Source organism: Oncorhynchus kisutch, linkage group LG4, assembly GCF_002021735.2.
Source record: "Oncorhynchus kisutch isolate 150728-3 linkage group LG4, Okis_V2, whole genome shotgun sequence".
Taxonomy (NCBI): domain Eukaryota; kingdom Metazoa; phylum Chordata; class Actinopteri; order Salmoniformes; family Salmonidae; genus Oncorhynchus; species Oncorhynchus kisutch.
Window position 1 is genome coordinate 11,521,412 of NC_034177.2, and position 14,009 is coordinate 11,535,420.

At 44.7% G+C, this 14,009-nt stretch overlaps 1 protein-coding gene across 1 annotated transcript in view; it reads left to right on the forward strand.

The window, feature by feature from the left end:
• LOC109889038 (prolyl 3-hydroxylase 2) overlaps positions 1-14,009 on the forward strand; it is a 102,613-nt gene that overhangs the window by 59,633 nt on the left and 28,971 nt on the right. Inside the window, exons 2-3 of the mRNA XM_020480183.2 lie at positions 6,803-6,955; positions 8,420-8,609. Coding sequence (XP_020335772.2) covers positions 6,803-6,955; positions 8,420-8,609 — 343 coding nt within the window. The remainder of the gene's footprint in view (positions 1-6,802; positions 6,956-8,419; positions 8,610-14,009) is intronic.

The following is a 14,009-nucleotide window of genomic DNA, read 5'->3' on the forward strand; positions in this document are numbered from 1 at the left end:
GGCAGAGTGAGGGCACTAGTTATTTCCCCAAATACAGGTGCTCCTTTGTACAAGGAGTGCTGGTGGTTAATGGTTGGGTTGGGAGCTTTGAATGGGAGGGCAGAGTGAGGGCACTAGTTATTTCCCCAAATACAGGTGCTCCTTTGTACAAGGAGTGCTAGTGGTTAATGGTTGGGTTGGGAGCTTTGAAGTTAAACAGGTGATGTACATTGTATACATTCTTTTTCTCTTTTGAAATGAAAGGAAAAATCGAACATGTTGTTGTGGGGAAAGCCTTATAAAGAACCGTTGATAACAAGGATCGGGGAGGTCAACTGAAAGCAGTTGATCTATTTTGGAAAACTTGCTACTGGAAGACCGTCTGTATCAGAATGATAGTGATTCTGTGGGAACCGTACGTTTTCTCATCCATCCCACTCATCCCAACCTCGCATCCTGGTTAGGGGGTCAAACCTCCCCTATTTACTAATAGTCTGTCACCACGGCAACTCAACACAGCCCCGGAGAAATCCCACCGATGCATATAAGAGAGATTGTGACTGTTGGAGTCTTCACTAGAAAAAGAGAATATATGGCTCCAACTTCACTTTTTGAAACGAGTCTCCTTTCTTGATAATGGAAAGATTTTTGATATACCAGCACTACCTGTGCTACCAAACACACCATTTGATACTCTTAACCTATCGTGCTGTAATCGTTCTTTAAACATTTGATCTGCACTGTCATACTCAGGGGATATTTTGACTCATTTCAGGGGGTTTGATTTATGTGCACATGTTTCTAATGAAATAATCTGAGTGGTTGAATCATGCTTTAATATGTGACAGTTTGATACTGTACTCCTGGAAGTCTCCTCCAAGCCCCTCCAGCCTCCCAGATCTTTCCTCTCTCCATAAACCAGCGACCTCACTGGATGTGTGAGGTCAGCACTGTGGAGTTTCGCTGTAAATCTACCATCACTAGAGAATGAGTCACTCAGCACGGCTCCTCCAGTCCTATCTGTTGCCAGTGGGATACCCCTGAGGTCCTCATGTTACAGTTTTTCATAGGGAACCTTCACGCTTACTTCACCGTTTTTTCAAATTTAATTGCGCCATTTTTTTAAAACATCTGTTTTTCCAAGAGGAAACCAATTCACACAATGTAGATTTAAGCAAATGTTGTGAAAACTTTACTTTTGGCACTTTGACCTTCTCTAAGGGTTTTGATGTTGATATAGAATTGTGAACAGAGATTTGTGATGGTTTGGTGGCTCCCCATGATCAAAGCTGGATGGCAGTCTCCTCCTCCGCTTTCTCTCGCTAGTCTCTCATGTCTCGGGACAATCGGTCTGGCAGTGCTAAGACGCAGCTGTGTTTGTACTGCAGTGGCGTTCTGGACTTTATCCCCATTCCTCCTGCTGACCCTCTCTGGGGGGGTTGGGGGTTGGGGAGAGGAGCAGAGCAGTGTGGTAGGTGGGGTTAGTCACTCCCCAGGTGGCTGAATCTCCCCCATCTCCTGGACGCCACAGCCCTATCCTTGGCTCTTACTCTCGGACGCAGAAAACTATGGTGGAATTAGCTGTGATTACCGGAAAAGTGGAGAGGTCAGCATTTGGATGGGACACAAAAATGCCTCCCCCGTCCCCCCGGCTGTCCTGCCGACAGGCCGTTAGCCTCGGCATGGGCAGTAAGAGGGAGAGGTGGACTGTGCAGGAATGCAGTCGACGGCAGTTTACTGTTTTGCCTTTCAGAGGTAACCAAGCATGTCCACACAGTTTTCTTTCCCCTGCTCCTCTCCGGCAGAGATAAAAGAGGCTGCTTGGAAAAGGAGTTGGGGGGGGGGGGGGGAGAGGATGATTGTTGATCGGCACAGCCCCAAGAAAAGGGCTCAGCGGCCAGCCTTTCTGGTCAGGAGAGAGTCTAGAGCCAGCCTTTCTGGTTGGGAAAGAGCCTAGAGCCAGCCTTTCTGGTCAGGAGAGAGCCTAGAGCCAGCCTTTCTGGTCAGGAAAGAGCCTAGAGCCAGCCTTTCTGGTCAGGAGAGATTCTGGAGACAGCCTTTCTGGTCAGGAGAGAGCCTAGAGCCAGCCTTTCTGGTCAGGAGAGAGCCTAGAGCCAGCCTTTCTGGTCAGGAGAGAGTCTGGAGCCAGCCTTTCTGGTCAGGAGAGATTCTGGAGCCAGCCTTTCTGGTCAGGAGAGAGTCTGGAGCCAGCCTTTCTGGTCAGGAGAGAGTCTGGAGCCAGCCTTTCTGGTCAGGAGAGAGTCTGGAGCCAGCCTTTCTGGTCAGGAGAGAGACTAGAGCCAGCCTTTCTGGTTGGGAGAGAGACTAGAGCCAGCCTTTCTGGTCGGGAGAGAGTCTGGAGCCAGCCTTTCTGGTCAGGAGAGAGTCTGGAGCCAGCCTTTCTGGTCAGGAGAGAGTCTGGAGCCAGCCTTTCTGGTCAGGAGAGAGTCTAGAGCCAGCCTTTCTGGTCAGGAGAGAGTCTGGAGCCAGCCTTTCTGGTCAGGAGAGAGTCTGGAGACAGCCTTTCTAGTCAGGAGAGAGCCTAGAGCCAGCCTTTCTGGTCAGGAGAGAGACTAGAGCCAGCCTTTCTGGTCGGGAAAGAGCCTAGAGCCAGCCTTTCTGGTCAGGAGAGAGTCTGGAGACAGCCTTTCTGGTCAGGAGAGAGCCTAGAGCCAGCCTTTCTGGTCAGGAGAGAGCCTAGAGCCAGCCTTTCTGGTCGGGAAAGAGCCTGGAGCCAGCCTTTCTGGTCAGGAGAGAGTCTGGAGACAGCCTTTCTGGTCAGGAGAGAGTCTGGAGACAGCCTTTCTGGTCAGGAGAGAGTCTGGAGACAGCCTTTCTGGTCAGGAGAGAGACTAGAGCCAGCCTTTCTGGTCGGGAAAGAGCCTGGAGCCAGCCTTTCTGGTCAGGAGAGAGTCTGGAGACAGCCTTTCTGGTCAGGAGAGAGTCTGGAGACAGCCTTTCTGGTCAGGAGAGAGTCTGGAGACAGCCTTTCTGGTCAGGAGAGAGTCTGGAGACAGCCTTTCTGGTCAGGAGAGAGTCTGGAGACAGCCTTTCTGGTCAGGAGAGAGTCTGGAGACAGCCTTTCTGGTCAGGAGAGAGTCTGGAGACAGCCTTTCTGGTCAGGAGAGAGTCTGGAGCTGGTTGTGGAGTTAAAAGCTTGGAGCTGGGTCTTTGGTCCCTGGTCTCAGACTATTCTTAACTGTAGTCCCAAGGTAAAAAATGTTGCCTTTACGTTCCACACATCTGGAAGTTCTCACAAAGACTTGTACAATAGCCCACCTGTGCTTCATAACTGCAGCGGTGCTGGTGAAGACAGGAGAATTAAGTCCTCAAGTTTCACAGCACAGGATGAATCATGTCTGTCTGCTGAGGGCTCAGTGCTGTTAGTGAATGATGCTGTTCGTCTGGTTATATTCACCAGCTATGGAGCCTTTGCACAGATTCCCAAATGGTGCTATGGTACTCACTGGTGTGTCTTGGCTATTTCAAATGGAAATAGCATGTTGTCAAGAATGTTATAAAATCATTAGGTTTTTGGCCAAAACAATATAAGAGCTACTGCCTTCGAGAACTTTTAGAATAACACTACATGTATGGTCAACAAATGTCACACAGGTCACTGAAAGCACCATTGGGCTGTTCTACGGCTAGTTAACATGGACCCTATGTGAGAGTTCAGAGCACTTCGGAGCGGAGATTGTGTCGGCAGCTGCTGGCTTTTACTGAGCTCATTTGTTCCCACTTACAACGAATTACAATAGCCTATCAGGCTATTATCATTGTGTTTACTTGATAGCTACCTACACAAATAGCTAGCTAGAACAAAGTGTTAATAAGATAAATTCATTAAAAAGATTAAAAGCAATACAAATATGTTATCCAGTAGGCATCTACTGAGGGAGCTAAGAGCTGTGTTGTCAGTCATATAAAGGCTTTATATAGCATACATAAAGGCTTCATGAGCACTACATGCATGCTTCACAAATGATCTCTAAGCATATATCATACTCTATATGTCATTATTATGAAGCCTTTATGTATGCTCTATAAAGCCTTTATAAGCTGTACTTCGTTAAACGTGTGACTGCTCATTTAGATTGTCTGCCCCAAGGCCTGTACAGTATCACTATGTCACTATGTCACTATTACTAAAACACGCTATCAGGCCTCTGATAGTGGTTAGTTCAGGAGGCCTGTACAGTATCCATGTCACTATTACTAAAACACGCTATCAGGCCTCTGATAGTGGTTAGTTCAGGAGGCCTGTACAGTATCCATGTCACTATTACTAAAACACCCTATCAGGCCTCTGATAGTGGTTAGTTCAGGAGGCCTCTGATAGTGGTTAGTTCAGGAGGCCTCTGATAGTGGTTAGTTCAGGAGGCCTCTGATAGTGGTTAGTTCAGGAGGCCTCTGATAGTGGTTAGTTCAGGAGGACCCTGATAGGTGGTTAGTTCAGGAGGACTCTGATAGTGGTTAGTTCAGGAGGACTCTGATAGGTGGTTTGTTCAGGAGGACCCTGATAGGTGGTTAGTTCAGGAGGACTCTGATAGTGGTTAGTTCAGGAGGACTCTGATAGTGGTTAGTTCAGGAGGACTCTGATAGTGGTTAGTTCAGGAGGACTCTGATAGTGGTTAGTTCAGGAGGACTCTGATAGTGGTTAGTTCAGGAGGACTCTGATAGTGGTTAGTTCAGGAGGACTCTGATAGTGGTTAGTTCAGGAGGACTCTGATAGGTGGTTAGTTCAGGAGGACTCTGATAGTGGTTAGTTCAGGAGGACTCTGATAGTGGTTAGTTCAGGAGGACTCTGATAGTGGTTAGTTCAGGAGGACTCTGATAGTGGTTAGTTCAGGAGGACTCTGGTAAGTGGTTAGTTCAGGAGGACTCTGGTAAGTGGTTAGTTCAGGAGGACTCTGATAGTGGTTAGTTCAGGAGGACTCTGATAGGTGGTTAGTTCAGGAGGACTCTGATAGAAGTCAAAGATGCTTGGAAGGCCCCATTTCATCCTTCTGTTATTCTAGTTGCATTTGTCTGTAATGGAAGATAATGCTTGGGATTGGGATCATTATTTCACGCCAATATGCCAACATTTTTGATTCCCACATGTTTCAGATGAGGGTGATGTTGACTGAATGAATGGCGGATTTCCATACCGACATGATGTGGATAAGAACAGTGTGTCCTTTAAAATCACTATTCTTCTCTCCTGATGATCTCTTGCTCAACCAGAAGCATTCATACTGCAAACTAGATAACTTCATGAATGATAGTCTGCAGGAGGCCTTTTGTAAATAAGTATTTTGTATTTTTATGCTGAAGTCAGCACTGGTTTTACGGTCCTCTTTGAACTGTAGCTAATGATATGCCACTTTCTTAGGGTACGGTAGATTCCATGCCAATCCTACATCTTAATGAACACCATCTTTTGTACAGAAAAGGTGTCAGTTCATGAACCTGAACCCGTTCTTTGAATGGCACGATATACACCACATTTACTTCATGTTCTCTCTGCTACCGCACGGCAAGTGGTATCGGAGCGCCAAGTCTAGGACCAAAAGGCTCCTTAACAGCTTCTACCCTCAAGCCATAAGACTGCTGAACAATTAATAAAATGCCCCCCCCCCTCCATTTGTTTTGCACACTGCTGCTACTCGCTGTTTATTGTCTATGCATAGTCACTTTTTACTTTAGTTTATTTGGTAAATATTTTCTTAACTCTTCTTGAACTGCACTGTTAGTTAAGGGCTTGTAAGTAAAGCATGTCACGGTAAAGTCTACACTTGTTGTATTTGCCGCATGTGACAAAGTTTGATTTGATTCTAAAAGCTGCTGCAGTGTCTGCAGTGTCAGCATCAATATAATCAAAGACTGAGGCCATTGCCTCGGGGTGATTACAGGCAATTGGAGTGGCCACTTCTGTAGAAGTAATCAATACCCTTAGGGCTTGTCTTGTCTTGGTGTAGGAGGCTGGGAAAGCTCGTCTTGGTGTAGGAGACTGGGAAGGTTTGTCTTGTCTCGGTGTAGGAGACTGGGAAAGCTTGTCTTGTCTCGGTGTAGGAGACTGGGAAAGCTTGTCTTGTCTCGGTGTAGGAGACTGGGAAAGCTTGTCTTGTCTCGGTGTAGGAGACTGGGAAAGCTTGTCTCGGTGTAGGAGACTGGGAAAGCTTGTCTTGTCTCGGTGTAGGAGACTGGGAAAGCTTGTCTCGGTGTAGGAGACTGGGAAAGCTTGTCTCGGTGTAGGAGACTGGGAAAGCTTGTCTCGGTGTAGGAGACTGGGAAAGCTTGTCTTGTCTCTGTGTAGGACGCTGGGAATGCTTGTCTCTGTGTAGGAGACTGGGAAAGCTCGTCTCGGTGTAGGAGACTGGGAAAGCTCGTTTCGGTGTAGGAGACTGGGAAAGCTCGTTTCGGTGTAGGAGGCTGGGAAGGCTCGTTTCGGTGTAGGAGGCTGGGAAAGCTTGTTTCGGTGTCGGAGGCTGGGAAAGCTCGTTTCTGTGTAGGAGGCTGGGAAAGCTCGTTTCGGTGTAGAAGGCTGGGAAAGCTTGTCTCGGTGTAGGAGACTGGGAGAGCTCGTCTCGGTGAATTAGACATGTATCGTCTTTGTGTGAGATCAGTGCCATCCTTTGTGTTTCATGTGAAGGGGGCGGTGATGAGAAGGAGGGTCAGGGTGTGTCTCCACTTCCTGAGGTGAACACTGTCATTAATATACTCCATTGTCCTGTACTTACCTCGGCCACACTGATGTAGTTGGTGTTCTGTGCTAATGTCTCTCACTCTCTTTCTCTCTCTTGCTCTCTCTCTCTCCTCCCCCATCCTCCCTGTATAGTTGAAACAGTTGGACAAGGCAGCGGCGGCGGCCCACACCTATTTCCAGGCAAACCCGGAGAGCGTAGAGATGGATCAGAACCTGGAGCAGTACAAGGCTCTGGAGGGCACCAACCTGGACCACTTTGTGGACAGAGAGGCACGGCCACATCAGGTGAGAGTGTGGAACAGGGACCTTTTTGTTTCGGTTTTCCAGACTCAGATTAAGCCTAGACCTAGACCATGAAGTATTTTAAATAGAGTTTTTCTTTTGAGAATGATTTTGAATCAAAGACCAGGCTTAATCTATGTCCGGGAAACCTCCCCTCAGTGTCAGTGTTCTTTAGACTGTCATTGATCCATGGAAGTGGAGTGCCTTTTTGATTATTTAACCAATTCAGACCTTGTTCCAATACCTTTAAACGACATCCTTCTATTCTGTTTTCCCTGATTAACTAATCACTAATCTGATATGGTTGGATTGGCAATAGTGTGCTAAGGAACCATGCTTTTACTTATCCAATCACTTATGGGTCAGTAATTACCTAAAGGGAGAAAGGATGCATTTGAATGCTATTGGAACAGGCCCTGATATAGATAGAGGCTCCTCAGAGCACCCAGTGCTTGCCTTATCGTTGCTTTGGCAGGACCAGGCAGGGTTGCTCTCTCTTAAACCCTCTTGCCTCTTTCTGCCAAATAGAATTTGGTATACAGTCTTGGAGTTGAACGTGATGGTGTTGTCAGGTCTTCGTATTGCATTGAATACCGTATGAATCCTGCCTACAGTACAGTTCATACATAGTCCGTGCCAGTTAGCGTCAGCTGAACCAGGGGCTGTTTTTAACATTGTTTTCCTGCTTCCTTTCTCTCTTTTGCCGTTCTAAATTAAACTTTATGTGGCTGCATTCTTTGTCTAAATGGTTGTTTTGTCTTTTGTGGAAACATTTTCATGTCTTTAGGATGACAGTGGTCACTACAGTTTAATGAGAGGAGAAGTTTAGGCCATTGACCTTTGCCTGCGGAGAGCACGGAAGCCAAAAAAGGTCTTGATTGTGGAGGGCTGTGTCAATGCTCACACACACTGTTCTCATTCTGTGGAGGGCTGTGTCAATGCTCACACACACTGTTGTCATTCTGTGGAGGGCTCTGTCAATGCTCGCACACACTGTTCTCATTCTGTGGAGGGCTGTGTCAATGCTCGCACACACTGTTCTCATTCTGTGGAAGGCTCTGTCAATGCTCACACACACTGTTGTTATTCATTGTATCACTCGGTGGTGTCTGTCTGTCTCCACATACAGACTACACTACACAGGTTTACTCTTATGTTTTCGTCATGTAGCAGGCAGATGCAACTTGTATTGAGTAGCTCACAGTAACTGTCTTGGCTGCAACTCTGTGTATAGTTATCATGGTCCCAAGCTCAGCTAAATTCTTCCTCCTCTTTTTCTCCCAAATGCTCCCCTCACTTATCCTCTCTAAATCCTCTTCTTCCTACCTCTCTCCCCCTCTATCCTATTCTCAACCTTCTCTCTTCCCCTCTCTCTCTCTACCCACACTCTACCCCTCTCTCTCTCTCTCTTCCCACCCTTCATCCCTCCCTCTCTCCCCATTCCACTCTCCCCTTTTCTCCCCACAGCGGTCCTTCTCAGCGGGGGTGAAGCTGTATGACAATGCAAACTATGAGGAGGCCATCTCCCTGTTCGAGGAGGCCCTCCAGGAGTACTACAGGGCTGACGTGGAGTGTCGGGCCCTCTGCCAGGGGCCCCAGAGGTTCGAGGAGCAGGACCATATCCTCTACCGCTACAGCCTCTACCAACTGGTCTCAGGTCAGTCACTATCTTGTCCTATGTTTCGTCATTCTAGTGTCTATAACACCTCCTTTGTGGTGTCTATGTAGAGTCTTGAAAACCTATGTAGGGTCTAGAACACATCCTATGTAGGGTGTATAACGCCTATGTAGTGTCTATAACACCTATGTAGTATATGTAGGGTCTATAACACCTAGATGAAGTGTGTAACAGCTATGTAGTGTCTATGACACGTGTAGTGTCTATAAAACCTATGTAGTGTCTAACCCCTGTATGTAGTGTCTATAACACCTATGCAGTATCTATGTAGGGTCTATAACACCTAAATGTAGCGTCTATGTTGTGTCTTATATGTTATGCTATGTTATTCATATTGTCTCATGTTTTGTTTTATATACTTTTATTTTTACATATTGTTTAACTGAAATCAGAGTTTGCATTTGTTGGCTCTGAAAGAATTCAACTCGTTGTATTCTGATGCTAGGTGACTCAGTTTGTTGACATGAATAGACATACATGAATATGTAGTATGTGGTGTATGGATGTGACCTGCTTGTTCTGTGTGCTGAGTGTGGCTCCACAAAGCCAGACCAGAACACCTTAGGTCAGAGGTGTCAAACTCATTTTGCCTCGCAGGCCGCATTTGGTCTTTACCGAGGTCTGGAGGACCTCACTTAAAATTGGTTATATTGCCTCACTGTCAAAATTTGCCCAAATGTGTCCTCTATTCATCACTTTTGGCATTGTTGATACCCTTGACTGTCTAGCTTTCATTTTGAAGTCAATAGGCTATACATGTAGATACATTAGAATTTCTACAGTTATTTTTTAAAACTGTCTAGTTTAGTAGTTGATTTTTCTGTTTTACAGCAAAGAGAAGGGGTGAAGCTGGACTAAAAACAGCTCTCTTCTTTCAGCGGGTGGTTAACATTGTTTACAAAGCCCCTGGTGCAAAATGTAACTCTCCCCCTCAGCCTTGAGTTAAAACAGCAACTTATCATGTTATGGAAGTGTCACTTTAATGTAGGATGAGAAACTGCTCCTGGTGAAGTCTTTTGATATGGCGTAGACTCTTTTTAAAAATCTTATCATGACTTTTCTCCCAACACTAGAAATGATGTCCTGATTTGTTTTTGATGCCACACTTTTTGTGTTGAAGATTAGTCATAGATTGCAACATATTTGAATGAGGTGAAGTTTGCGATGGCTGCCATGGTTGGGTCAACATTTGCTCAGATTAAGAAGAATTAGCTGAAACATTCTTGCAAACAGAATCTTGATTGATTTGACAAGAATTACTCCCTTGCTTTGGAAATTGTTAAAAATGTTTAATGTTATGAGGTCAAAACAACATGAATGTTCAAATAAATGGACTGCTATTTCATTTTGAAGGGAGTACCAGTAAACTCTATTTAACAGCAGTTATCCCCATGCCATATCTCATGTGGTTGTGCCATTCATTTTCAAGGAGATCTACTTAGCGTAAATTACCTCCTCGAGGATCCTTTTTTTTTTTTCAGATAAAATTATTTTTCCACCTGGACTGCTTTATGGCAGAGCTCATTTTGAATGTACCTCCCTTCATCTCTGTTGGCCGCTCAAAGGAAATGACATGCAAGACTTGATACACCAATGACTCCTCAAACATATTGTCGTTCTTGGCCTTTCCTGTGCAATATCCTGGTATTGTCGTTTCAAAACATTGTTATAGCCACGAGTTACTCTTTGGCTAAGGGATCGAACAGACCACTGAACATGTTGAAAGGAACTCTAGAAGGGTGAAGATGAGTGCAGGAAAAACTAATTGCTAGTCCAGAGAGTGTTTCAAGGTAACATATTGATTGTTTTAAACAACACAGACAGAGTGTAATGTGTACTTCACGCATTCCTCCTTAGTGAATGGTGTGGGTTTGTGGTGGGATACTGGGTTAGCCGTGTGTGTATGTGTGTGTACGACTGCACATGCATAGCCTCATAGGATCTATATGACGTGCTCCTTAACTATCTTAGACCAGTGTATCCCAACTACGGTCCTCCAGTAACCCCAACAGCACAAAAACACCTTATTCAGTTTGTCAAGGGCTTGATGATTAGTTGACAAGTAGAGTCAGGTGTGTTTGTCTGGGGCCACAACAAACACATTCACATTCCAGTTAATGCTCCATGCGTACTAGGACGGTGGATATTGTTCGTCCTCCTGCTGCGAACTCTAGCATACTTGTAACTGTGCATGCATGTCGCAAGACTTGTCAGTCTTTCCTCAAACTCTTCATTTAGCTGAAACATCTTGTCAGTCTTTCCTCAACTCTTGGCCAAGAGAGACTGGCATGCATAGTATTAATATTAGCCTTATAATTACAATAAAGAGCAAGAGATGCCCCTCTGTTCTGGGCCAGCTGCAGCTTAACTAAGTCTTTCTTGGCAGGACCAGACCATATGACTGGACAATAATCAAGATAAGATAAAAGTAGAGCCCTGCAGGACTTGCTTTCTGTGGTGTCAAAAAATCAGAGCATCTCTTTGTTACGGCCAGACCTCTCCCCATCTTTACAACTATTGAATCTATATGTTTTGACCATGACAATTTACAAACTAAGATAACACCAAGATTCAGCTGAGGTCTAGAACTTGGTGAATGATTTGTACCAAATACAATGCTCTTAGTTTTAGAGATGTTCAGGACCCGTTTATTACTGGCTACCCATTCCAAAAATGAAACTGCATTAGCTGTGGTTGCTCATGGACACACAGGCTTTGTTTAATGCCAGTGGCACATCATTGGTAAATAAGAAGAGAAGAGGGCCTAGAGAGCTGCCCTGTGGTACACCACACTTTACATGTTTGACATTTGAGAAGCTTCCATTAAAGAAAACCCTTTGAGTTCTATTTGATAGATAGCTCTGAATCCATGATATGGCAGAGGTTGAAAAGCCATAACACAGGTTTTCTCAGTTACCAGTTATGGTCAATAATATCAAAAGCTGTACTGAAATCTAACAGTACAGCTCCCACAATCTTATTATTATTAATTTCTTTCAACCAATCATTAGTCATTTGTGTCCGTGTTGAGTGCCCTTCTCTATAAGCATGCTGAATGTCTGTTGCAAATTTGTTTACAGAGAAATAGCATTAAATATAGCATTATATTTGGTCAAACACAATTTTTTCCAAAAGTTTGCTAAGCGGATAGGCAGCAAGCTGATAGGTCTGCTGTTAGAACCAGTAAAGGCCACTTTACCACTCTTGGGTAGCGGAATTACTTTTTCTTCCCTCCAGGCCTGAGGACACTAGGCTCAGATTAAAGGTATGACAGATAGGAGTGGCTATAGAGTCAGCTTCCATCCTCAGTAGCTTTCCATCTAAGTTGTCAATGCCAGGAGGTTTGTCATTATTGATCGATCACAATAATTTTTCCACCTCTCCAACAATAACTTTACAAAATTCAAACTAATAATGCTTTTCTTTCATTATTCGTTTTTCTATGCATGAGTACGATGGCTCACTGTTCGTTGTTGGCAATTTGTGCATAAATTTACCCACTTTGTGTCATGCCCTGACCTTAGAGAGCCTGTTTATTTCTCTATTTGGTTAGGTCATGGTGTGATTTGGGTGTTCATTCTAGTTTTCTATTTCTTTGTTGGCAGGGTATGGTTCCCAATCTATCGTTATCTCTGATTGGGAATCACACTTAGGCAGCCTGTTTTCCACCTGAGTTTGTGGGATCTTGTTTTTGCACACTTACTAGGTAGCCTGCAGAACGCTACGTTCGTGTATTCTTTTGTTGGTGTTCATCTAAAAAATAAAGAAAGATGTACACTTTCCACGCTGAGCTTTGGTCTCATTCCGACGACGGACGTAACACTTTGCCAATAAAGTAATCATTAAAATAATTGCCAACATCAAAAGTTTTTGTGATGAATAAACCATCTGATTCAATGAACGGAGTTAATCTGCTCATAAATTAATTTACAGTACTTAAAAAAGAAAAATCCATCATTCTTTATATCATTGATCTTGGCTTCATAATACAATACTATCATCATAATCACAACCAATATCATCATTATCACCACTATTATCACTATCACTACCACCACTACTATCACTACCACGACTACTACCACCACTACTATCACTATCATCACTACCACGACTACTATCACTATCACCACTACTATCACTATCACCACTACCATCACTATCACCATCCCGATCACCACTACCACGACTACTATCACGATCACTATCACCACTACTATCACTATAACCCTCACTACCATCACTATCACCATCACTATCACCACTACCACGACTACTATCACAATCACTATCACCATTACCATCACTACTATCACTATCAACCTCACTATCACCACTACTATCACTACTATCACCACCACTACCACCCTCACTATCACCACTACTATCACCCTCACTATCACCACTACTATCACCACTACTATCACTATCACCACTGCGATCACTATCAGCCTCACTACCACCACCACTACTATCACCATCACCACCACTATCGCCACTATCCAATTGGCTCCTGTCCTCTCCACTGACTGAACTCCTGCCTCCAGCCCCTCCAGCCTGACATCAGTGAACAATACAGTAACGTTACACCACAGCATCATGAAATCAAAAAGACTGCCTCTCCTAAAGAATTTAAATATGATTCATTGATATCATGCTTTTTTCTCCAATGTGTGAGGGCAACAAATACAAACATGGGCTGGACATCAAATGAACCAATATACAGACTATCAGCGAGGGGAGAGACATTGGAGTCAACATGGGCCAGCATCCCTGTGGAACGCTTTCAACACCTTGTAGAGTCAATGACCTTGACGAATTTAGGCTGTTCTGAGGGCAAAAAGTGTTGTAACTCAACATTAGTACGGTTCCTAATGTTTTGTTCACTCAGTATACATACACGCATGCACACAGACAGACACACACACACACACCTCCGGTGAGATCAATTCGATGTCATCTCAGTGTCTCAGTGACCAGGCTAACTGTAATACACCTCAGTGACCAGGCTAACTGTAGTACACCTCAGCATCTCAGTGACCAGGCTAACTGTAGTACACCTCAGTGACCAGGTTTACTGTAGTACAAATCAGTGACCAGGTTAACTGTAATACACCTCAGTGACCAGGCTAACTGTAGTACACCTCAGCGTCTCAGTGACCAGGTTAACTGTAGTACACCTCAGTGACCAGGTTAACTGTAATACACCTCAGTGACCAGGCTAACTGTAGTACACCTCCGTGACCAGGTTAACTGTAATACACCTCAGCGTCTCAGTGACCAGGCTAACTGTAGTACACCTCAGTGACCAGGCTAACTGTAATACACCTCAGCGTCTCAGTGACCAGGCTAACTGTAGTACACCTCAGTGACCAGGCT